General features: G+C 40.6%; 1 protein-coding gene across 2 annotated transcripts in view; it reads right to left on the bottom strand.

Moving 5' to 3' along the window:
* Positions 1–26,181, bottom strand: part of pgm2 (phosphoglucomutase 2) — a 58,162-nt gene that overhangs the window by 7,875 nt on the left and 24,106 nt on the right. For both annotated transcript variants that reach the window (XM_078215849.1, XM_078215858.1), the window contains 7 exons: positions 21,088–21,277; positions 18,938–19,035; positions 12,744–12,924; positions 11,909–12,002; positions 8,750–8,879; positions 5,824–6,013; positions 4,612–4,745 (listed from right to left, as the gene is read on the bottom strand). In XM_078215849.1, coding sequence (XP_078071975.1) covers positions 4,612–4,745; positions 5,824–6,013; positions 8,750–8,879; positions 11,909–12,002; positions 12,744–12,924; positions 18,938–19,035; positions 21,088–21,277 — 1,017 coding nt within the window. The remainder of the gene's footprint in view (positions 1–4,611; positions 4,746–5,823; positions 6,014–8,749; positions 8,880–11,908; positions 12,003–12,743; positions 12,925–18,937; positions 19,036–21,087; positions 21,278–26,181) is intronic.

Raw genomic sequence — 26,181 nt, 5'->3', positions numbered from 1 at the left:
AAATGTTCTGCACTTTCTGATGTCCTTTACCTTGGCACCAGGGAGGCAACAAACACATAGGACTCATGTTGACAGTTGGAAAAACACTTGTCTGTCCCAGTAATGATTGAATCTCCTATGACTACTGCATTTGTACACTTTGCTGTGCCCTCCTGCGTGCAGTCATTTGCCTCACATGTTTGATCAAATGGAAACAGGAGCTGGCCTTGATGAGAAGCTGAAGGCAATCTGCTCAGAACAAATTAAAGAGACACTTTCCTTCCCCTCCCTTACAAAGTACTGACATCATTTACCAAAATGAGGAACTTGGGAATCCAGATCTTCAAACTGAGACCACTTCCTTTTTACATTTCCTATAACATTATTTTAAACACAGCCAAATAAAGGTCCAATTAAACATATTGCCAAGATAGAATCAATCAATATTCCAACCTAACATGTAATTTTGAGAACTCTTTACAAACTAGGGATAACTAAACTACAGTGTGGTGACTTTTTTTGCTTTATAGTCAGCTCTGAAACTACACAAAAACAACAGAATTAAAAGATAATTCAGAAGCAGAACAAACTAGCATTCAGAAACAAATTTCAGAGTTTTCTAGCTTCTTTGAAAACAGTGCCTGGAGCTGGAAGGGAATGGAATGGTGTTGGACTGAACATCTGGTGTCACCACGCTGGGTCCAGATTATTTTAACTGCAGATGACAGGTCAAGTGTGAACTTTGCTAAAAGAGCAATTAAAAGTTAGTTGCCAGTTAAGGTGATTAAGGTTGTAAATGAACAGTATTTTACGGCCCATTTCAAATTCTATTGCAAGTGCACGAGGACAATGGGGCATTAGAGACTAAACAGGTTTATCAGGGTGGCAACTGAAGTCAATGCGAGTAGCATTGTAGTGAGACAGTTCACCTTCACAGCAAGGCTGGGGCAGCGCGGCCAAAGCAATTTGCGTCAGGAGCATTCAGGCGCCAGGGCTTTAGTCAGTTTGGAGGAAGCATCTGGCAGAATGACCCTTCAGACCCACAGTGCGCATTTGTCATGGGCACTGTCCAATCAGGGGGCAGGTCCTCCAGCAAGGAGGAGAATCTGAGAGAGAGAGAGAAGTGTAGACAGAGGGATCAGGACTGCTGCCCCCTGGCCAGCTCCGTGTGCAGCCACAGGATGGGGAAGTAGCAGAAGGTCACAGAGAATGCAGGGAAATGATGTAACAATGCAGCCTCTAAGGTCCTCTCCTCCTCCTTGGAAGTGAATGACTCTCCCATGAGATAGCAGTGAATAGAAGGATCAAGGGCCTTCAGAATTGGCTGGTGTTCAGATCAATGTATGTACAATGGAGGACACAGGAACATCATCACTTGCGTCACTACACATTCCCTTGTGACTACAGCACGAGGGTACAGAGAGGGTAAGCCCACAAAGCTGATAGCAATGGAGTGAGGCAGCATCTTCTTTGAAAGGAATGGATGCAGCCTGATCAGGGGGTTTGGGCCTGTTAGTGACCTTTGCAAGGTTGCTCCAGACTGGCAAAATGCCACACTCATGCCAGTGGGCTCAGAGTCAATAGCTAAGATGGCAGCCACTTAGGTGGTGTACCTATACTTGTGGGACAACAATGAGCACACTTCAACAGTACTCACTGGCTGTAGAGCACTTTGGGACATTCTAAGATTGCAAAAGGCACCCTGGAAATCCAATTTTTTATTTCTTCAATTCCACGGGCTTCACTTCAGCTGTCATTTTCTTCTGAGAGACTGTATCTGGAAGTCCGTATAAATAACGTCCACAGACATTCCCATGTCCACTACCTTTTATTGTATTTTTCAAAGAAGCAATCAGGGTCATCAGGAAATTACCTACCCGTTACAAATACCAGGTCTCTCAATCAGCTGAAAATGTTTAATCCATTCAGTCATGCTATCCTTATTTACAGACCCACAATTTCCAGACAACAGATGTTAGGCCAACTGGTTTGTATTTTTCTGCTTTCCCCTCTCTCATTTCATGAACATTGGAGAACTTCGGAAAATTATAGTTCAAGCATTACAATGTCTTACTCATTTCTTATAAAAAACCCGCTTCTGGGAATGCGTCACTTTTTGCCATCATTTTATTCCTTACTGTTATTTTGTTCCCGTTAACTTGGACAAATCCCTTATACTGATTCAATATTAGTTTCTTGGGGATGTCTGGCATGCTGACCTCTCCCTCAACTAGAAATACTGACTCCATGTAACTCTTTAGGCTGTCTGCCATTTCTTTATTTTTACCGATACTATCACTATAATCCGTTTTCAAGGGGCTGACATTGATCTTGACCATCATCTTTCACTCAATTTAATTCTAAAATATTGTGTTGATTTCTATATCCCTTGCATGTTTCTTTTCAAACTTCGTTTTTGTAGTGCCTACTATCTACGTTGATGTATTTTTATGTTCTTCGCCTTTTTCTCCATCACCAGGATCTGTACTTTTTTGTACGAGTTGTTTTCTTCCCTCCATTTTATGCTGTCTCTTATCACTTCATTGTTTATGACTATCTTTTTTGGCAAGTAGAGCTCTTGCCTCTTTAACGGTATCAACTGTATCATATTAAATTATGTCTAAACACCTTCCATGGATCTTCTGTCTTCTTACCATTGAATACATTTGCCCAGGCATATTGAAATCAGCCTTACCTAAATCTTAGTAGCTGGTTTGCAATTGTCCCATTCAAACACAACTTTGAACTTGATTATGTTATTGCTATTAGAGAAATATTCATGTACCATTAGGCTGTAAACTTATTCATTGCTAAGCCAAACATGACATGCCCTCTTGTTTCCAAGGTATATTAATGCAGAAAATTATCCCAGATACACTCAAGAGGTTTACCACCTTTTTGATATGTGCCAGTGTGCTTAGCTACTCTATATGAAAGTTAAAATCCCCTATTAAAGCTACCCTGGCTTTGCTACATGCTTTTCTAATCTCTGCATTTATACAATCTACCACCTCATTATTGCTACCAGGGGTACAATACACAGCTTCCAATACATTTTAAATCCTTTAGCATCCTTAATTCTACCCATAAAGTCTCCACAGCCTGATCATTATATCATCTCATGATATCCTCTTTTCAGGACTTGCTGACAACTATTCCAGTGAGAGGAACAAACACTGAGAAAAGAATGGTAAAGACAGAAGCTCCATCCACACGTTTTTGTTCAAGACAGACTCAAACTATTCTTGATAAAAGAAAACAGAATTCATTTTGTTTGATGATTGCGAAACTTGCTTAGTCAGACCCTCCAAAAAAAAACCAGATTCTCACAAAAAATACATCTCCTTCTCTGTATTTTGCTTTCTGGCTCTCCCCTCCTTCACTTGCTTATTATTCATGTTTCACTTCCCCTTCTGCTTCTTAAATGTCCTCGCTTTTATCTATCACATTTAGTTTCTCCCCTCACCAACTTTCATCTTTATCCAATTCCCTTTCCTGTAATTTCTTCTCTTACTCTTCACTTGGATTCAGTTTGCTTTAGCAGTTGTTTTCATATAACTTTTTTCAAGCACTGGTGCCATCTAAAGGGGAGCAGCACAAAGGAGTAAGTTAGCTGGATGTCACAGTTAGCCACATTTTCAGAAAACAGGAAGCTAGGAAGGAACAAGGCTGTGATTCAGAGAGAGAAGAGCACAGCAATGGTGGGAAATTAACAAGTACAGGCTTGTCGAATGTTGGCGGGAACACTTCCAACGGTCTAAGGTTGTGGTTGAATCAATAGTGCTAGACAACAAAGATGTTGCAACCATCATGCAGGGTAGAAAAAATTAAAAGATACAGCCAAAGAACTTAGATATGGGAAGCACAGGGAAATGTTACCAGATGATTATAGAGACATTTAAACGCTTAGCTTGCCTGGGATGATTCACAGAATTCAGTAAATCATCTCTCTGCCTGAATCACAACCTTGCTCCTGCTTCCTGTTTCATTTTGAAAATCTGGCTAACCACGACATCCAGCTAACGGATTCCTTTATGCTACTCCTTAGGCTCCAGTCCTGTAAAAAGATAGTTGCTGAGTAATCTTTGGTCAAATATAATTTACCAAAAATCTCCACAACAACTAAGTCCTTCTAACTGCTCAATATTTACAAAACGAGTACGCGTAAAGCTTGCAATCTTGTCGGAAGGTTATATTTATCTTATCCATTTCTTAAAAGTCATTCAATAATAAAATAAGTGCAGACTTTACAAAAACCTAGGTGGGAATTCTCCAACCGTTCACACCCCGCCGCCGCTGACAGTGCGGACGGAGAATGTGGCGCTCAGCCAAATCTCCATTCACCGCAGCGGGATGGGAGAATCCTGGCTGCGAGCAAGGTCAGAGAATCCGCCCATAGTGGATAAAAGACAGCTAAACCAATTAATACCTGTGTACAAAATAGATATCAACTTCACCTTTGACAAAGTTCATGTCTGAAGTGTAGGCTTCGACAGATCTGCCCTGTACTTCCAGCATTGCGTGTCTCTCATTTTGCAGTCTTTTTCAATTCTTTAAATATTTCTGACAATCAGAAATCAGCCAAAGCAAACAATATTGCTTCTTTAAAAGTTTAAACGAATAAAATGTTACCTATTTCCAGGTGGTGCACATATCTCTGCATAATATTTAATTTTAGGCTCTGTCCCACTGGTCCTCATTGTGGCTACACATCCATTCTTGAATGTGAAGGTGATCATTTGGCTGCTTTTGCTGGCTGGAAGCACCTAAAATACAGACAGGCTAACAGTGACTAAAATTCATTTGAATTCTCTTTAGACCAAATAGAAAACTGCAGGCGATAAAGAATGCTATTTTTACATACTTACAAAAACACACACACTTCTACACTGTGGGCTTTCAAAGCAGGCTCTTCAGTCCTGTTGAGCAATCTCTGGTCGTGTGATTCCTATTACTTTTTTTCAAACTTAACTCATTAAAATGCTGTTTCTGTGGTAATTTATAAAATATTTTCTATAATAGCACTATTGTCCTTTGGCAGTGTTAGAAATTAAAATAGAGTTACACAGGAGGATATTAAATCCACACAGAAGTTTAAAAACCTCATCTATACACGACTAAATTAAATGCAAGCAGCTCTTATTTTTATTCATTCACAGGACATGGGCATCGCTGGCTGGCCAGCCAGCATTTATTGTCCATCCCTAGTTGCCCTTGAACTGAGTGACTTACTGGGCCATTTCAGCGGGAAGTTGAGTCAATTACGTTGCTGTGGGTCTGGAGTCACATGTAGGCCAGACCAGATAAGGACGGCAGATTTCCTTCCCTAAAGGAATGTATAGCGCGCAAGAAACAATACTTTTCATTGTATGTTAATACATGTGACAATAAATCAAATCAAATCAAATCAAAAGGGCACTAGTGAACCAGATGGGTTTTTCCAACAAACAACAATGGTTTTATGGTCATCATTAGATTCTTAATTCCAGATATTTTTTATTGAATTCAAATTCCACCATCTGTCATGGCAGCATTCAAACCCGAGTCCCCAGAACATTAACTGAGTTTCTGGATTAATAGTCTAGTGATAATGCCACTAGGCCATCGCCTCCCCTACGTAAGTCAGCTTTACAAATTGTTCAAAAAGCATGAGAAACTATTTAAAAGGTTTTGTTGTTAGCTCTATTAAAATTTACCCGTGAGGCACACTTCCCTGAAAAAGAACTAAGAATTGTTCATTAGTATGTGGAATTTAGCACAATTGTGAATTTTTAAGGATCACTGGCTCCACCCGCTGGCGAATCTTAAAACAGTTGGAAATGAATTTAAGGCAACTTCACTTACAGCCTTCTTGTCTGGCTGGCTGCTATCATAGCCAGTGGTTAAGTCTCGGACGTCAGAAATTTCAAACTTCCCACAGGTTTTTGGGTATTCGCTTGTTTCATTATACTTTCGTAAATTCTGGAATAATTTAGCAATTGTCTCAGGGTTATGACAGATGAAGTATGAAGCCTTAGAGAGATGATAGCCATATCTAGATAAACAAAAAAAAATTAAAAACGTATATAAATAGCAACATCTTTAATCCACACAAACAGGTGTCAAATTGCACACATAGCCATTTGAAATGTCGCAGTGCATGTTCCTAATACGTGTTCAAAATAGACAATACTTGTACCTGCAGCATTCATGACTTTTGTCATTTAGCACAGACTAATCCCATACGTTGTCATTGTGCACCATCTAACACAAGAATGTAAGAAACGGGAGCAGGAATGGGTCATTCAATCAGATAGATTCTGCCTGGTCTGACTGTGGCCTTAACTTCACTTTCCTGCCTATCCCCCCCATAACTCTGGTTCCACCAGGGGCACTCAGCTCCTGATGTCATTAAAGCCCAAATATGGTCAAAGAATAGTGAGACACGAGTGACTGCCCTTGACATTAAGACAGCATCTGACAAATTGCGTCTTCAAAGAGTACTAGCAAAAATAATGTCAAAGGAAAATTCTCCACGGCTGGGATTTATATCTAGCCAAAGGATGATGATTCTGGTTGTTGAAGATCAATTATCTCAATCCCATAACATTGCTGTTGGGAGTACTTCAGGGTAGTATCCTCGACCCAACCAATTTCAACTACTTTATCGATGACTTGCCATCTCCCAGCAGAAGTAGGTATGTTCGCTTATGATTGCAGTACACTCGTAACTCCTCAGGTACTGAGTGAGTCTTTGCCTACATAAAGCAAGACCTGGACATACAAGAGCAGGGATGTTTGTTGGTGATTATACAATGTTCAGCATCATTCGTGACTCCTCAGATACTGAAGAAATCAGTCTCCATATACAGCAAGACCTGGACAATATTCAGGCTTGGGCTGATAAGCAGAAAGTAACATTCATAGAAACCCTACAGTGCAGAAAGAGGCCATTTGGCCCATTGAGTCTGCACCGATCACAATCCCACCCAGGCCCTACCCCATATCCCTACATATTTACCCGCTAATCCCCCTAACCTATGCATCTCAGGACACTAAGGGGCAATTTAGCATGGCCAATCAACCTAACCCGCACATCTTTGGACTGTGGGAGGAAACCGGAGCACCCGGAGGAAACCCACGCAGACACGAGGAGAATGTGCAAACTCCACACAGACAGTGACCCAAGCCGGGAATCGAACCCAGGTCCCTGGAGCTGTGAAGCAGCAGTGCTAACCACTGTGCTACCGTGCTGCACAAGTGCCAGGCAATGGCCATCTCCACTTGACATGCAATGGCATTAGCAGTTAAAGTTGGCAGCACTCCATCAGCTTTTCAAGGGCAATTAGGGACAGGCCCACACGCCGTGAACGAATAAATAAAAACAAAACTCAGGCTTGAGCTGATAAATGACAAGTAGTATTCTTGCCACACAAGTGCCAGAGGAAGACCATCTCCAACAAGTGTGAATCTTACTGTCTCACTCCAACATTTAATGGTATAACCAACCATTCTGGAGAAAACTAATTGCACCAGTCAAATAAACATTGTGAATCCAAGAGCTGGTCAGAGGCTGGGAATTCCGCAGCAAATAACTCACTCTCTTAGACTCCCCAAAGCCTGTCTACCAGCTACCATCAAAGCACAAGTCAGGAGTGTGATAGAATGCGCTCCACTTGCCTGGATGAGTGTGGTTCCAACAACACTCAAGAAGCTCAGTCCAGGATAAAGCAACCCATTTGATTGGCAGTCTTTCTGCCACCTTAAACATTCACTCCCTCCACCACCAATGCAGTGGCAACACTGCGTACCATCTACAAGATGCACTGCAGCAACTCACCAAATCTCCTTCAATAGCAGTGTCTAAACCACAATCTGTAACACTGATAAAACAAAGGCAGCAGGCATGTGGGAATCGCAGCATCCGCAAGATCCCCCAGCATCCGTCTGCCCAAGTCACATACCGTCCTGACTTGTTCCTTTGCTGTTGCTGGGCCCAAATCCAGAAACTGTCTCACAAACAGCACACTGGCTGTGCCTACAGAAGGACTTCAGTGGTTCAAACAGATGGTTCACTACTGTCACCATATTAAGGGAAATTGGGGATGGATAGCAAGTGCTGACCTTATCAGCAACGCTCACATCTCTTGAGCGAATAAAGAAAAGATAGATGTGACTTTAGATTAATTATTTGGGTATTCACCAGAAATCAACACCAAGCTAAAAGTGATTGAGCAATTGGTTCTAGTGGTTACTGTGTGGCTAAAGACAAAATCAAATTTTTGCATGTCTTGGTTTGTGCATCCAATTAAGGTCAAGATCCTATGCAAAATAAATATTTCTATCAAAGGAATAAACAAAACATCCAGCTTGAACTAAACAAATCTGGTGTGTAACATACATAGAAAATTCATGCAATCTTGTAAAATGGTAAGAAAGTCTTGGAGTATCGAGCAGGGATATATTAAACTGCTTCTCCAATTTTCTTGAACCATTTTAATAGCTGTCTTATGTTTATTATAGAGACCTTCAATATTCTGAAAAACATATTGAAATAAAATCTGGGAAAGCACAAAGAGGCCAGTGTAAAACACACAAACAGATTTTCAAAATTATAAAACAATTAAACATTTATATCATTTAATATTTATTTCACAATAGGATAATGGAAAGTCATTCCAAGTAGGAAACAAGGTAAGGGCAGTCTCCTGGTCATGAAGGCAGGTTTACAGTTGAGCTCAAAGTAAAATTAAGGGAACATACAGAAAAGATGCATCACACTACTACTTACTCTTCATAAATTGCTTTAAGTTGCTGAGACAGGGTGGTATTCTTAGTTGCCAAGTAGCTTGCCAGTTCTGCAACAATAGCAGCAGCACTAACACCATCTTTATCCAGGACAAATTCAGTCGACATATATCCTATATTTTGCACAAAAAACATAAACCTCTCTTATTTTGCTCACATTTCTTACAAGTACAACCACCTTAGTTTCAAATATAAACAATCTCCACTGAAGCTTTGTCTGCCACTTTTCCAAGTTTAAAGTTAGTCAGATTGCTGGAAAATGGGAGAGCAAGGGATAAATAAAAACAACATTCTGAATAAAAACAGGACATGCATGTTTGATCCTGCAACAAAAAAAAAGATTATTTGGATGTAACTGAGTTCTGATGAAAGATTACAGGCGGGATTCTCCAGCCTCCCTGCTCTATGTTTCTCAAGACGAGAGGCAGCGGGATCTTTTTAGTTCCCTCTGGCCTTGAATTCCGGGCTACACCTGAAACATGAATTTAATTTTCTCTGGGAGAACAGATTATACTGCATATCAATTGAAAAATTCACTCTTCATCAGAATGAACATTAATGTTCAAATGAAATGTCGATAAGCTACCATCAGGTTAATTGGAAAAAAATAATTTTCCTCAAAATAGTTAATGATGTGGCAGCAACACAATTCATTCAGTATTAGAGTGGAAAGACATAAAAAGACAAACCTTTTATTTAGTATTTAACAAGCTGCCTAGGCAATTCTCAAATACTTCATTATCAATGCTTTTATAATAACACTTGGCTGTAGTTGAACAATACTAATCGTCAATGCAATTGAATTTAAGCTGCACATACAGAATAGGAGATTGCATTTGTCTTACACAATACAAATCATTAGTATTCTTCTGCTACAAAGTTCTTCCCAGTGTTTATCGATAAGCTTGTAGTTATACGAAACCCCCCCTGTTCGCTGCAAAACCATCTCAACTACACCCTCCCTCCCAGAATTGCACACGGTTATCAAATACTGACCAGTTTTTGATACAGTATATTGTTTTCACGTCAGAATTTTGTTGACTGTGCAGGAGGAATTCTGGGTGGAATTTCCTGTTCCGGAGACCAAATGTGTTGGTGGTCTGGTTTTGCAGTGTGTTTCTGGAGGAGAGCGGGAGGGATGACAAAGACATGAGGAACAATGAGGTATGGTGTGGTTGGAGATACAGTGGGGAGACAATGGCAGGCAGAGGGAAGCCAGAGGGTGGAGACCCTGGAGCCTGCCATGGACAACTGGAACGCAGACTCAGAAGGGGCTGGATGGGAATTAAACTGTATGAATGGGAGAGGATGCATGCAGCCTCCTAAGCAGACATAAGAAGGGGTGTGGGGGTTGTGTTAGTGTGGCTTACCAGGAATGGGTTGCACAGGGACACCCAGAGTGCAGTGGGAAGAGAAACTCTTGTGATCAGTCATAAAGGAATGGGAGCATCCACTGAAAGACAGTTCTAGACCCTGATAGGGGGCCAAGAGGTCCAAATGAGATTTAAGGGCAATGTTACATGGCTGGGCAAGCCCTGTGTGCTCAACTGAGATAAGGCACAGTTTGATCTGCAGAACATATTTATTGACTTACAGTCGGTGGCGATGAAGTTGTCTGACTTGGTAGTGGCTGCAGACAGGATGGCTGGGGGGGGGGGGAAGATCCTGTAAATGGGGAAAATGGTAATGGGGATGGGGGCGCAGAGGAAATAAGGGTACTTGAAGCTCTCCTGGAAGGGGGGGTTCTCCTTTGTATGTCAACTGTGCAAACAGTCTCGAGATGGAGAGAAGTAATGTCCACAGGGGACATCAACAGTTATGGGTTCGAGGGGAGGGCACGATCGGACACCACAATGATAATATGGTTCAGGGTTATTCGGGAAGACTGGAGAACAACTGGAGAGAAATCTACCTGGACATCATAAGGTTCCAGGAAGATTGGAGGCACCTGATGGGAAGGGTTGAATCTGCTCTTGAAGTTGAAATGCAGCATTGTCACCTTGAAACCTCAAATTTATTGCGCAGTTTAAAAGCAAAATTGGAAAAGAATTGGCATGGGAGAGGTCTGATGCAGTGTGGGAGGAGTCCACAGGTGGAATAAAGGGCTCTTTCAGCAGGGACCCCTAAACTTCTGAAGGGTCACAACAGTGAAACGGAGTCAGAACTGAGAGGAAAGAAGAAGACTTCGTTGAGACGGTGCACTTGGAGCCACTGCCTTTTGCTGCACCTTAATGAGATACTGCAGGAGTCATTGGCTTCACAATACATGTGCTCTATTTGAGGCGTGAGGTATGTGAGGATGGAAAATACAGGCCATCGTTAAGGAAGCACAGTTGCCGCATATCTGCCAGATCATCAATGAAAGTCTTTAATGTGCTCTCTCCAACTGGCATGGATTACAGGCCAAAAAGCATCCAGTCATTGCTAAAGTGCCAACTGAGCTTAATCAGCATATCAGATCAGAGATTGCAGGAGTGCCTTTGCCAAGGTGGAACATCTTCCGAATGCGTCCAAACCTCTTCCAACCTCTGTAGAATTTGAGATGTCAAGTATCAGGACTGGCATTGTGGTTACCCAGCTACAAGGTTTCATTAGTGAAAAGCTAGTAGTGCTGGTCTCTGCATCAGAGTGCAGCCTGCTTGAGATCTGCAGCACACAGAGTGCCATATACCCTCACCAGTATCACATAACACTGGCGTTGCTGAGAAACTGAAGCAGCACGGTTGCATGTAGGCTTTGCATGCTGCGCTCCCTCAAAGTCACAAAGAAAGTGAGGTTGGACAGCTGCACATCACTTCTATGATGTGTGATTTAGACTGGTATAGACTTGCCTGCTGGCATGGCACATAACTGGAAGGGGAAACATGATTTTGATGAGTAGTGTCTTTAATGAGCATTCATGAGATTGTAATGCACATAAACTGTGTTCCCGGCATGGATCAGTGGGAAACCCGACCTGCCATCAGCCCACTGGGAAAGCAGTGAGGTGAAAATCCCAAATTGATTTCATGCCAGTGGAATTCCGACTTTTGACCTCTCGCTGAAAGTTCTGCTCTTACACAGCATGAAATCTGTCAATGACGAGCTGGAAAAACTCCACCTTCAACATTTTAACAAGTAAATTGCAAACAAAAAGTCTCACCAATTGCTTCTTCGAAGGCAAAAAGCATCATATTGCCTTTATCTAGAAGTTCCTTAGCTTTGTTTCCCATCCATTTGAAGCCTGTTAAGGTTTCCTACAAGAGGGAAAAACATAATCTGAATCTACCAGTCTTGGAATCACACTGCTGCTAACGATAAATAAAAACTGTTTCTCTTGTTATCAAAATTAATCTTTTTCTTTCATTTTGGGGTGTGCGAGGAGGTGGAGGAGAAGGGAATATTATTCTTCACCATTCCATTTTAATCAGATCAACGTGCAGTGTGGAATTGTCTAGGCCATAAACATTTCTGTCAATATAATCAATGCCAAACAGAGTGCCTGACTTTAGTTTTAGTTTTGTGGCATGTTATAATAGTAACAAGGTTTTAAAATTGACCTCAGTGCCGAGTTAGGAAACAGGAAAATTCTTGCAAATAACCAAGTATTTTCCCGATAGTCGAAAATGAGGAAAAACATAACCTGAAAAGTACAACAGTTGGCCCAATATCTGGAGTGGAAAAAGTCTAATAGAAATGATCATAATGACTATGCAGAAAGCTGAAAGGGATTTTGAAGCAATGGGAAATTGCAGCATGCCCTTAGATTACTGAACTCTGGACAAAGACTGTGCCAGCACCTATAAATAATTTGAATATTCACAAATTTCCACAAGTAACATTTTTAAAGGTTGAGTCTCGTTAAATGAGTGGCCTTCTCACTGTGTAAACAGACCAGACAGAAATTTTACAGGGATTGGGCAAGGCGTCAGGCAACCTGCCCACCCTCACCCCAATTGATACACAACTAATAGCCAAAGTCAAAACAACAAGTATACCTCAAAATGGAATCCTTCCTTTAGTGCAATTGCTCGCAGGATTTTTGAAGAGACTGTGCTGGCCAGCATATATGCCTTTTTCAGACAACTGGATTCTGGATACTGCTTCTTCCAGCAAATAAAAATCCACCAACCCAACAAGGCACCTAATTCGTTTCCTGAAAATACTTTCCATTCTCCACTAAGAGCAAAAAGAGAAAGCATTTTGAGAATTGAACATTTTATTTAATACTAAAAACACAATGAAATTAATTATTACATGACCTAAACTAAATTACCACCCATGAAAAGTGTCCCTATAAAAGAAGGTATTATTGTACTTCCAAAAATAACCCATCTTAACTTATATTAAAGTTAATTTTAAGCAGTTGTGAAAAGTTTTTCTTTCTGTCTTAAAATTTATTATTTTTATGCAAATACATTTATATTTCAGTTAAAAGGATCGAGAAAGGCAGATTACACAGGGGTACATGTATAGTCAATCCCATATGAAACTGTTTTGATCCCATTTTGGCTAAAACCCACAGGGGGCATATGATGGGAGAAACACAAATTACACATTACAATCACAAACAAGCTACTAATGTCTCATGGACTCAGAAGTATTAAAGTACTGATTATTCTCATTTGAAGCACTTGAAGGTGTATGAAATGTATTTCTAAGCTATTCAATAAATGGGGCAGTTTCCACCATTCTGTCGAGATGCTCAATGACCATGCTGAAAACATGTCAAATTTAAATAGAACAATTTAAGGTCTTGACATTATTTCATGGGATATTAGTGTATGAACACTTAATGTATTGGAATAGAATTCCTTCCTGACAATCATTCAGCTTCAAAGCCGAGGTTCGACAATATGAACATAAGTCAAATGAAATCAGGAGGTAAGAAATGGAAGCAGGAGAAGGCTATTCGGCCCTTCCAGCTTGCTGCACCATTCAATAAATTCATAGCTGATTTAATCCTGGAGTCAACTCCACTTTCCCGCCTGCCCCCTAACCTCTGGCTCCCATGTTGATCCAAAATCTGTTTGATTCACCTTTGAATATATTGAATGATCCAGCTTCCACTGCTCTCTGTGGAAGAGAATTCCAAAGACTAAAGACCTCAAAAGAGGAAAACAATTCTCCTCATCTCCATCTTGAACGTGAGAGAACTTATTTTAAAACTGTCTCTCCTATTTGCTGACACCCTCATGAAGGGGAACACTCACTCAGCATCGACCGGTCAAAACAAAAGTCCCTTCAGAAACTTATGTTTCAATAAGATCATCTCATTCTTCTAAATTCAAAAGTATAGAGGTTCACCATGTACAATCTTTCCTAAGACAATTCCTTCATCCCAGGAATCAACCTAATGAACCTTCTCTGTACTGACTCCAAAGTAAATAAATCACTTTTTAGATTAGGAGACCAAAACTGTACAGTTTTACAGAGGTGTGGTCTCAAAAATGCCCTGTACAGTTTTAGCAAGACTTCCCTATTTTCATATTCCATTCCCCTTGTAATAAAGGTTCACATTCCATTTGTCTTCCTAATTATTTGCCTGTACCTACAAGTTATTTTTTGTAATTGATATACAAGGACATCCAGATCGTTTTGTACCATCAAATTCTTTAGTTCTCTCCATTTAAGTGATTAATTGTCTTTTCTATTCTTCCTATCAAAATGGACAGCCTCACATTTTCTCACGTTATACTCTACCTATCAAATTCTTGCCCACTCACTTAACCCAAGTATATTCCCTTGGAGATTCTGTGTCCTTCTCACAACTTACTTTCCCATCTATATTTGTATTAGCAGCAAATTTGGCTACAATGCACTTTGTCCTTCCATCTAGTCATTAGTATAGATAGCTGAAGACCTAGCACTGATCCATGTGGCAAACCACTAGTTAGTTTGCCATCCTGAAAATGATCCATTTATCTCAAGTCTGAGTTTCCCAATAATTAGCCAGTCCTCTATGCCAATATGTTACTCCCAATACCATGTACTCTTATATTGCGTAATAACTTTTTATGTGGTACCTTATTGAATGCCTTTTGGAAATCCAAATACACACCTACTGGTTCTCCATTAACCATGCTGTTTGTTACATCCTCAAAGAACTCTAATAAATTTGTCAAACATGACTTCCCTTTCATACCAGCAGCGCACAGTTGCAGCAGCATACACCATATACAAGATGCACTCATCAAGCCAGTTTAGATAGCACCTTGAGAACTCACCAGCCAGAATTCTCCACTACTGCCGCAAGCGAGAATGGAGAATTTGGCACTCAGCCAAATTTCCGTTCACTGCAGCGGTACCAGTGAATCCCACTGGTGTGAATGGCCGGAGAATTCCGGCCATGACCTCTACAGCCTAGATGGACAAGAGCAACAATTGCATGGGAACACCATCACCTGCAAATTCCCCTTCAAGTCATGCACCATCCCAACTTGGAACGATATCATCGTTCCTTCACTGTTGCTGGGTCTAAAACCCGGAATCTTCCCTAACGGCACTGTGGAGACAGCTGATTATCAGCATCTCAAAGGTTTGAAGAGATGGGCAACAAATGCTGGCCTCCCAGCAGCACATGCATCCAATGAAAGAATAAATAAAACCACGTCATATCTGTTTGATTGGATTATGATTTTCTAACTGTCCTGCTCTTATTTCCTTTATGATAGATTCCAGCAATTTCCAATTACAGGTCTGAGGCTAATTAGCCTATAGTTTCCCATTTTCCATCTCCTTTCTTTCTCTAATAGCAACATTACATTTGCAGTTTTCAAATCCACGAGGAATTGCCCAGAATCTAGGGAATTTTGGAGAACCAATGGATCCACTAACTCTGCAGCCACTTCTTTTAAGACCCTGGGATGTTCATATAGTCGCAGCAGCTCTTAATGTCTGTTTCATATCTATTACTACTTTACCATCATATTCTAATTTCTCCTTGCTTATTACATTTCTAGTTTTGCTGGTTTCTAAAATATCCCCAATCTTCAGGCCTACTGCGAATCTTCATAGCATTGAACATCTTTTCTTTCAATTTCATATCATCCTTAAGCTCCTTGGTTCACCCCGGATGGTTTATCCTTCTCAAGAGCTTTCCTTTCTAAATGGAACACATCTTTGTTGCGAATGAGGAAATACCTCCTTAAATGACTGCTACTGCTTCTCTACCTTTTAAAGTATTTTCACAATCCATTTATCCAAAATCTAGAAACTAATTTCAGACCCAAGTTTCTCACCCTCAAATGAATGTGAAATTCCAACAAATTACGGACTCAAACTTGCAGGTTGAGTCCGTAATTAAGAAAGCAAATGTAATGTTGTCATTTATCTCAAGAGGCTTGGAATACAAAAGCAGGGATGTACTTCTGAGGCTTTATAAAGCACTGGTTAGGCCCCATTTGGAGTACTGTGAGCAATTTTGGGCCCCACACCTCAGGAAGGACATACTGGCACTGGAGCGGGTCCAGCGGAGATTCACACGGATGATCCCAGGAATGGTAGGCCTGACATACGATGAACGTCTGAGGATCGTGGGATTATATTCATTGGAGTTTAGGAGGTTGAGGGGAGATCTGATAGAAACTTACAAGATAATGAACGGCTTAGATAGGATGGACGTAGGGAAGTTGTTTCCATTAACAGGGGAGACTAGGACGCGGGGGCACAGCCTTAGAATAAAAGGGAGTCACTTTAGAACAGAGATGAGGAGAAATTTCTTCAGCCAGAGAGTGGTGGGTCTGTGGAATTCATTGCCACAGAGGGCTGTGGAGGCCGAGACGTTGAGCGTCTTCAAGACAGAAATTGATAAATTCTTGATTTCTCGAGGAATTAAGGGCTATGGGGAGAGAGCGGGTAAATGGAGTTGAAATCAACCATGATTGAATGGTGGAGTGGACCCGATGGGCCGAATGGCCTTACTTCCGCTCCTATGTCTTATGGTCTTATGATTACTTTTCCCTAGAGGATCAAGCTGCTAAAAATGGAAGCTTTAGCTAAAGTGATGTTACGACATTTTGTTTACATTAAGGGGAGTGTGGAAGTTTATTGCAAGAAATGCAAATACATAGATTAGATACTGTTAAACTCAACAGTCTACTCAATCCTGATGTTTGGATAAGTTATTGTTTCCATTCATGTAAATTAATGCCAATAACTGCTGGAGTGACAAAGAAATTCAAACAAGACAAGCAAATAACTAGAAAATGATTTAAATCGAAGGTAGGTATTTACAACACTTCTGAATAAACTCTCAGCAACTTATTAAACTGTTACAGCTCCATTCATTAGATAGATGCAGATTAAATGTTTGGTCAGTTGATTGCCTGATACACACAAAAATCAGTTATTATTCAGCATTTTCAAACAAGCCACTGCAATATCAACTCTGACTATAGCAATACACTTCCCTCAGTTGAATTTAGAGTTTGATCTATGGTTTCAAGCAGTGAGACTTAGAATGCACATAGAATATTGCTGGAGTTTAAGCCATGCAGCTTAGCTACAGAGCACAGAAAAACTCCCAGCTGATTTTCCAATAAGTCTCACTTTAGTTATTAGGGGATTTGATTGCAGAGATTTTCAAATATTCCTCATGATAAATCTGTTTCTCCATGTTTCATTGGTGCAAAAGCTGCCTTTTGCTGGTGCCCTGGAGTAGGGTGGTTTCACCTGGTTCAGCTGTCTTACTGATTCTTCCTCAGAACACAGGCAAATGGGACTAGTTCAGTTTAGGAAACCTGGTTGGCATGGATGAGTTGGGCTGAAGGGCCTGTTTCTGTGCTGTATATCTCGATGACTCAGAGGATTGGCTTTATTCCAAATCTCTCAACCGGTGTGTCATCTGAAGCTAATTCTATCTGCTGAAACTCTATTGTCTCTTCCCTTTCCTCTCTAGTTACTAGTTACTATCCAACAGTTACTAGTTGGATATTACGTGACTGACTTTCATGGGTTTGAGCCCGAGCTAGCTGCCATGAACAAAAGTGATATGCTGATTATCAGCAGAATCTGAATAAAATAGGTGAATGCACTGCCACAATCTGCTGATTACGGCAGTGATACAACAGAGGGAGTTGCAAAACTTCAGCAACAGTCATTTATCTTTGCAACTCAAACACACCAAGTAATAAATCATAGATACATAAGCACAACAGTAGAAGGACTAGGACACACAATATAAGGTTTTAGACAAGTGATACAGGGGATGTGAATAAGTACTTTTTTAAAAACCGAGCAAATGCTAATGACCTAGAAGTTGCTGCCTTAGCAGTTGAGCAGAGACGATCAATGATTTCTAAAGGAAATTGGATAGGCACTGAGGGAAATCAATTTGCAAGATTTTGGGGATCGAGCGTGGAAATGGGACTCACTGGATTGCTCTACAAAGAGCCAGCAGAGGCTTGATGGACCAAATGGTCTCCTTCTCTGCTATAATGATACTATGACCACATACCTAGCTCCCAACTATTGTTTTTCCATCAAACATTATTTCAAATGTAAAAATATCTTCACCAACCACATGAGGGATATCAACATTTATAACTCATATATAATTGGTGACATGCCAGCAACCTTGATGTTCTAAAGATCTAAGTTCAATGAGCTATACAAAGTTTACTCCACCCTTATTACTTAATCCAGATCCTCAGGGAAGGCTGACAACTCCAGGGCCCTCAATGACAATTAGTATATCTCACAATGTTCACTTTATTTGAAAGAAATCTACCAAATAAATTGGTCCTGAATATTGCATATTGGCTGAAGAAAACTCTTCTATGGACCACCTAGGAGTTCTAATTCATGAATGAGAACAGTTTGGACATGTCTCATACGGCAGAAAATAATTTTGCTGCATTAAATGACTAGCAATTTAGAACACCTTTGTCCCGTAAAAAAACAATTGGGACAAGCAGTATGCTTCCTACCCTTTCTTTTCTGCATTTTCAATTTGTGGGAAGACAAACAATAACAGATTTATAGCTATCTACACAACTCAATGCAAGCCTGAAACTACTTGAGAAGGATACAGGACATAAAGCAAAGTCTTAACACAGACACCTCATACTAAAGGTCCTGAAACTCTCCGGAATTTTATTTGAAACCCTTAGAATTTGGGGAACTTTTAATGCATAGGGAAATGCTTGCATCTTACAAAATGCAATGAAAAGTTGATGCATTTACATCATACCTCTCTTGCTTCTCAGCTACAGCAAGCCGATCAGCATCTGGGTCATTTGCCAGGATGACTGTGGCTCCCTCCTTGTCAGCCAGAGCAAAAGATAAATTCTGGAAAAAATGATACGTTTTATTGGATAGCATATGACAAATGTAAGTTAAAAAAAATACAACTCAGATGGCCTGCTTCCTCCAATGTGGATAATAGATCTAACAGCAAGCTTATTGTTACACAAAGATAAACAGTGGAGCTCCAAAAAGATTTGGGGATCAAGCACACAAACCATTAAAATGTCATGAACTGGTGCAGAAAATAATTAGAAAGGCTAATGGAATATAGACGCTTATATCTTGAGGACTGGAATACAAGTGATGGAAGTCATACTTCAGTCACACAAAGCTCTGGCTATATTATACCTGGAATATTGTGAACAGTTTTAGACATTTCACTGCAGGAAGTTTGGACTGGCCTAGGAAGGGACGCAATGAAGATTTACCAGAATGATTCCCGAACTCCAGGGGTTAAGCTTTGAGAGGTTATTACACAAACTAAGATGGTATCCCCTGGAATTCAGAAAGTTAAAGGGGTGATTTAACTGAACTTTTCAAGATATTAATGGAAACTGTTGAGTAGATAGGGAGAACCTATTTCTGCTACTTCAGGAGTCTAGGACTAGAGGACGTACCTAATAATAAAAGCCAGATTGCTCACGCAGAACTGTCCCACTCAGCTGCAAAATAGAGTGAAGGTGTAGGAGGAAGACAAAATGGCTGACCGTGTTAAAGGCTGTAGAGAGATGAAGAAGGGCATGGAGGAATGGTGCACATAGATACAGTCACTGAGAATGTAGTTTTAAACTTTGATTAGGGATAGTTCAGGGTGAAAACATGGAGTGATTCAAACATGGAGTTGAGGGGACAATGGGCAGATGTGAGAGGTAACAACATGCTGAAGGACAAAGTGAGGGAAATTGGTTGAAGCTGTGGTGGTAATTTGCAAGAACCGAGGTTTTAAGGGTTAGTATTTTAAGGAGGAGTGCAACGGGAGGTTCACTAAATAAATTCTTGGGATGCAGGGATTGTCCTATGAGGAACAATTAAATGGACTGGGTCTTTATTCTCTGCAGCTCAGATGAGGTGATCCCATTCAAACATACAACATTCTTACAGGGTTCGACAAAGTACATGCAGGAAGGATGTTCCAGATGTCTTAGCTAATGAAAGAGTTATAGTAGGGGACTTAATGGGAATTGACAAAGAATTAATGGTAACATGATGATACCCCTTTTAATTGTAGGTAGTCATAAACAGCTCAGTCATTGAATTGATAAGCACAATATATATGTGTTTCATTATGTTGGCAATAAACAAAACTTATCAAGGCTATAATTGGGGAATATCCTGAAGGAAAGATGAGTTGACCACATCCCTTAGAGATTCAGTGAACTTCACTGACAAGGCCATAAAATACTAATGGCTTTTGTAGGCCCCCTTTATCAATTAAAGAATGCTTTGTGAGGCTGCTATCAAAAATAGAGACATGATGTCTGACTAAGAGACTAGAGGACAGGCTTAGGGATGATATATTGGGGTATCCCACGAGGGATCATGATCTCATAGATCAGGGTGGTTCAGTATTTTTTCTATTGGATCAATACGTAAAATATGCCACTTGTAACACATTTTGATTGGATTGTGTCCAACTGACTGTGAACTGCAGAATTGTATAAACCAGGATGATTTTCTTTGTCCATTGGAGTGGTGTCTCGACCCATTGTGCCGAGAATCAAACCCCTTGCTAGCAAGTAAAATAAAGACAATCTGCCGGTTAAATATCTTGTGTTAATGTGTGTTTGTGTTAAAGTCAAACTCGGAAGTCAAGATTTTGACATGATAGAGTGACAATGCCATCAGTTTCTAACACATGCAGCTGTCAGTAATTCCGCAGCAAGGTTATTAAATGCGTTTCAGTTGGTTACCAAAGGGGTGTTTTTTTTTTAAAGTTGGGCTTCCTAATGCCCAGAATTAGTAAATCTAGAAATCTTACTCAGGAGTTTTTTTCAGCTATAGAATATCGAACAGGAACCAACAGCATCAATATCCCACAAAAACCAGTACAACAGCAGCTTTGACTACAGTGGCTTATACACAAACACTCTTTACCAGCACATCTTTGCCTTCTTCTGGATTTGGGTATTTGACAGTTGGAAACTCCGGATCGGGATCTTTCTGCTCTGGAACTGCGATGGGAGGGGTGAAGCTGAATGCTGTCAGAGCTGCTTGCACAAACTCATGTCCAACTCCATGCACGGACGTGTGTACAAATTTAAGTTTAGTTTCCTTATTTATATCCCTGGATAAAAGGAAATTGAAGTTAGATCAGTGGGAAAAAACATTGTCTGGTGCAGGCAATCGAAAATAAAATAAATTACAAAAACTTTTAATACCAGCAACAAAACATGGTAAGTATTTATTCAGAAATGACTGATAGCAAATACGAGAATTGGTGTGCCTTTGAGCAGTCACCTGCTCCGATATCAGTGATACACAGATATCGAAACTCCACAATGCATCAAATGGAACACAACCTTTCACACTTTGTTTACAACAACAACTTGCATTGATATAGGACCTTTAACCTTAGAAAAACATTCGGAGTGTCACGATGACATGAAACTGGGACTAAGAGGGGTACTTGCAATTTCACCATTGAACTGCTTAAAGACAACCTGCAAAAAACACAAATCAAAAATGGCTGCCACAAATTAGCTGAATTGGATAATCTTTTAACTTTTCTTGAACTCTAACTTCCTTACTTCTGACGTGTGTGTGCACGCGTGTGTCTTCACATTTTTTTTTCACACTTAGTAACAAATAAACTTACTCTTTCTTTGCCTGAAAAAAACCTGGTTTGATTGGTTCCTTACTACCAAATAAATACATTTGGATTGGAAAAGTCATTTACAAGGTAAATAAATTTAAAACATTTTGTTGCAGTCAACCGAGGGTGTTGACTGGAAAGGGAGCCAGCTGATACTGGAAAGCTGACTACTTTTCTGCTAAGTTTATCTGAATTGCACTGCAGACCTGTTACATGGAATTTCATGACTATGGGTGCCAAGGTCCACTTCAAACAGGAATTATCTTGAAGATATTAAAAATGCCAAGTGCTAAACAGTGATCAACTGCAATTCCATCAGAACAGTGGGAACTGCAAACCAGCCAGAAATTCATCACACATTCAAAACCCCTGTAGAGAACAAAATAACTACTATCTCCTGTTTTTTAAAATATTTTGTGAAATAGGTCAAACGTTTCAGAGATGAAAAGATCAAAGAATAGGATTACCTAGTCTACAACAATGGCTACAAGGCATGCTAATTAAGTTTGTTTTTGAGAATATACAGACAGAGGTTTTAAAAACTGGTTCTGTCAAGCAATATCAGAAAAGGAGGAGGAAAAGCAGCATGACAATCATCTAAAAACACTTCTGGAAAAGAACAGGAAGATCTCTCTCATTGTGAAGCTAATGTCTTAATAATGTCTTCAACAAAGTGCACATCTCAGTCAAGTCAATACTAGAATTCTACAGGAAACCAACTAACTTTAAATAGCCACATTATTCAATAATCTATACCTCAAAGACGGGGTAATTTACTAGGCTCTAACTTTCTCACTTTTTAATATTTGTTTGTGTCTGTGTGTGTAACACTGCATCTTCATTATTTTTTCGAGTTTAGTAACTGACAAACGTTTTCTTTGACTCAAGGAAACCTGGTTTGATTGGTCCCTTAGTAAGAAATAAATACATCCGATTGGAAAAGTCACTTACATGGAATATAAATTTTAAAACGTTTGTTGCAGCCAATTGAAGGGCCTGAATAGAAGGGGAGCCAGTTCATTCAAAAGACAATGTTGTCGAGGAGAATACTGAGATACAGGCTATTGGACTAGACGGGATTGAGGTTAATAAGGAGGAGGTGTTAGCAATTCTGGAAAGTGTGAAAATAGATAAGTCCCCTGGGCCGGATGGGATTTATCCCAGGATTCTCTGGGAGGCTAGGGAGGAGATTGCAGATACTTTGGCTTTGATCTTTAGGTCATCACTGTTTATAGGAATAGTGCCAGAAGACTGGAGGATAGCAAATGTTGTCCCCTTGTTCAAGAAGGGAAGTAGAGACAACCCTGGTAATTATAGACTAGTGAGCCATACTTCTGTTGTGGGCAAAGTTTTGGAAAGGATTACAAGAGATAAGATTTATAATCATCTAGAAAGGAATAATTTGATTAGGAATAGTCAACACGGTTTTGTGAAGGGTAGGTCGTGCCTCACAAACCTTATTGAGTTCTTTGAGGTGGTGACCAAAGAGGTGGATGAGGGTAAAGCAGTTGATGTGGTGTATATGGATTCCAGTAAAGCGTTTGATAAGGTTCCCCACGGTAAGCTATTGCAGAAGATACGGAGGCATGGGATTGAGGGTGATTTAGCAGTTTGGATCAGGAATTGGCTAGCTGTAAGAAGACAGAGGGTGGTGGTTGATGGGAAATGTTCATCCTGGAGTTCTGTTACTAGTGGTGTACCGCAAGGATCTGTTTTGGGGCCACTGTTGTTTGTCATTTTTATAAATAACCTGGATGAGGGCGTAGAAGGATGAGTTAGTAAATTTGCGGATGACACTAAAGTTGGTGGAGTTGTGGACAGTGCGGAAGGTTGTTGCAGGTTACAGAGGGACATCGATAAGCTGCAGTGCTGGGCTGAGAGGTGGCAAATGGAGTTTAATGTGGAAAAGTGTGAGGTGATTCACTTTGGAAGGAGTAACAGGATTACAGAGTACTGGGCTAATGGTAAGATACTTGGTAGTGTGGATGAGCAGAGAGATCTCGATGTCCATGTGCATAGATCCCTGAAAGTTGGCACCCAGGTTGATAGGGTTGTTAAGAAGGCATACAGAGTGTTAGCTTTTATTGGTAGAGGGATTGAGTTTTGGAGCCAGGAGGTCATGTTGCAGCTGTACAAAACTCTGGTGCGGCCGCACTTGGAGTATTGCATACAGTTCTGGGCACCGCATTATAGGAAGGATGTGGATGCATTGGAAAGAGTGCAGAGGAGATTTACCAGGATGTTGCCTGGTATGGTGGGAAGGTCTTATGAGGAAAGGCTGAGGGACTTGAGGTTGTTTTCGTTAGAGAGAAGAAGGTTAAGAGGTGACTTAATAGAGGCATACAAGATGATCAGAGGATTAGATAGGGTGGATAGTGAGAGCCTTTTTCCTCGGATGGTGATAGCTAGCACAAGGGGACATAGCTTTAAATTGAGGGGTGATAGATATAGGACAGATGTCAGAGGTAGGTTCTTCACTCAGAGAGTGGTAAGGGCGTGGAATGCCCTGCCTGCAGCAGTAGTGGACTCGCCAATATTAAGGGCATTTAGATGGCCATTGGATAAACATATGGATGATATTGGAATAGTGTAGGTTAGGTGGGCTTTAGATTGGTTTCACTGGTCGGCGCAACATCGAGGGCCGAAGGGCCTGTACTGTGCTGTAATGTTCTATGTTCCTCAGTGGCTCATAACAAGTTTGAGATGAAGGAGGAGATAGTTGGACAGGTGACCAAAAGTCTAGGTTTTTTCAGTGGGCCTTGGGTGTGGTGAGGCAGAAAGATTTTGTAAGGGAATTCCAGAATTGGCAGATTAGGTGGTTGAAGGCAAAGGTGATGATGATGGCCAAGGAGACAGGGAATACAAAAAGGGCCAGAGTGAAGGGAAGAGTTTAGGGGTTATGGGTGGGTTGTAGGGCCACATGCTTCTGAATTAGGGAGGGACAAGTCCATGAAGGAGGGGGATCATTTAAAATCTGAGGCATTGTGGGACTGGAAGCCAACGAAGGTCAGCAAAAACAGGGATGACAGGAAAGCTGAACTGTGTGCAGGTAACAGATGGATCAGGTGAAGTTTACTGACATGGAAAATAGGAGTTTGGCCAGTAGTGCATTGGAAGAGTTGAATGGAGAAGTGAGAAATACACCTTTGAGTGTTTCAGTCACAAATATATTGAAGCTGGTGTGGAAGCAGTACTAAGAGTACTTAGTTTGTGACAGTTGGCAGGAACCTGAATAACTCAGTTTAATAATGTTTAATCGTAAAAACAAACACGTTGATCATCCAAGAAAGGATATTGGAAAGCTTCACAGAATCAACGAAGAAGTGAAGAAACAGAGGCAGGTGATGTTGGCATACATGGAGAATCTACCCCATATCCTCAGATAATTAAGAGGCAGGGTGTGGATGAGCAAGAGAAGGCCAAGGAAAGATTCTGTGGTAACAATAAGGAAGCAAGAAAATAAGCCTTTGCTGGAGATTAAATAAGCGTGATTGGAGCCCAATGGGGACAAAAGGTGACGGCTTGCAAGAGCAAAGGTCTTGAGGAAGGGTTTGTGAAAATGATAGGGACAATACACGAGATGGAACAGTTTTAATTTTACCTAACATGGGAACCAGGAATGGAAGTTGGAATGCCAGTCATTCAACAGTAATGGAGCTAAGAGAGCAGGAAGTGGTCCCATCAACCAGGTAACTGTGGCAGGAGGAGAGTGGGGAGAAAGTGGAGACAAGACAAAGTACTTTTCCTTGGTAATATCAAACCTGACACACATACACACACTAACACAAATATTTAAGTGGAGGGGATGGAGAGATGTGGGGGAGGAGGAGGTGGTTGGCAGAGGGAAAATGGAAGAGGGAAGGAAGAGGAAAGTAGTTTTCTCTCCATGGTTTGACTGCCCTGGTGCATAATTCACTAAGCAATTATTGAACATTGTATGTGTATTAAGCACTGAGCTTCAAACATAGTTGTGGACTGTTCATACTGCAGAAATTTGGATATTTTACCCCTCTCAAAATTAAATCATTAGGTTGAAATTGCTGAGCCCAAGTGCTGAATTTTCTGAAAAACAGCTACTAAAGCAAATGTATTTTATTAGTGCCTAAATATACAACAGTAAAGGGACAATCATCATTCAGAATTATTATGTTGGTGGGATGCGGGAAGAGGATGGATAAGAACTTGTGTTATTCTGTGAGTTTAAGTGCCATATTTGCATTAAAGCAAATTGTTTATCGATGCCATGTCCTTAATCACACATTAGCCAAAATGAGGTACAGTGCAATATAAACACAATATGTTGGTGATACTCAGCAGGTCAAGCGCTGTCTGTGGAGAGAGAAAGAAAAGTTAACATCTGAAACATTATTTCACTC

Source organism: Mustelus asterias, chromosome 1 (genome assembly GCF_964213995.1).
Source record: "Mustelus asterias chromosome 1, sMusAst1.hap1.1, whole genome shotgun sequence".
NCBI lineage: Eukaryota > Metazoa > Chordata > Chondrichthyes > Carcharhiniformes > Triakidae > Mustelus > Mustelus asterias.
The sequence above is the reverse complement of the archived record's forward strand: the minus strand, read 5'-3'. Positions and strand labels throughout refer to the sequence as shown.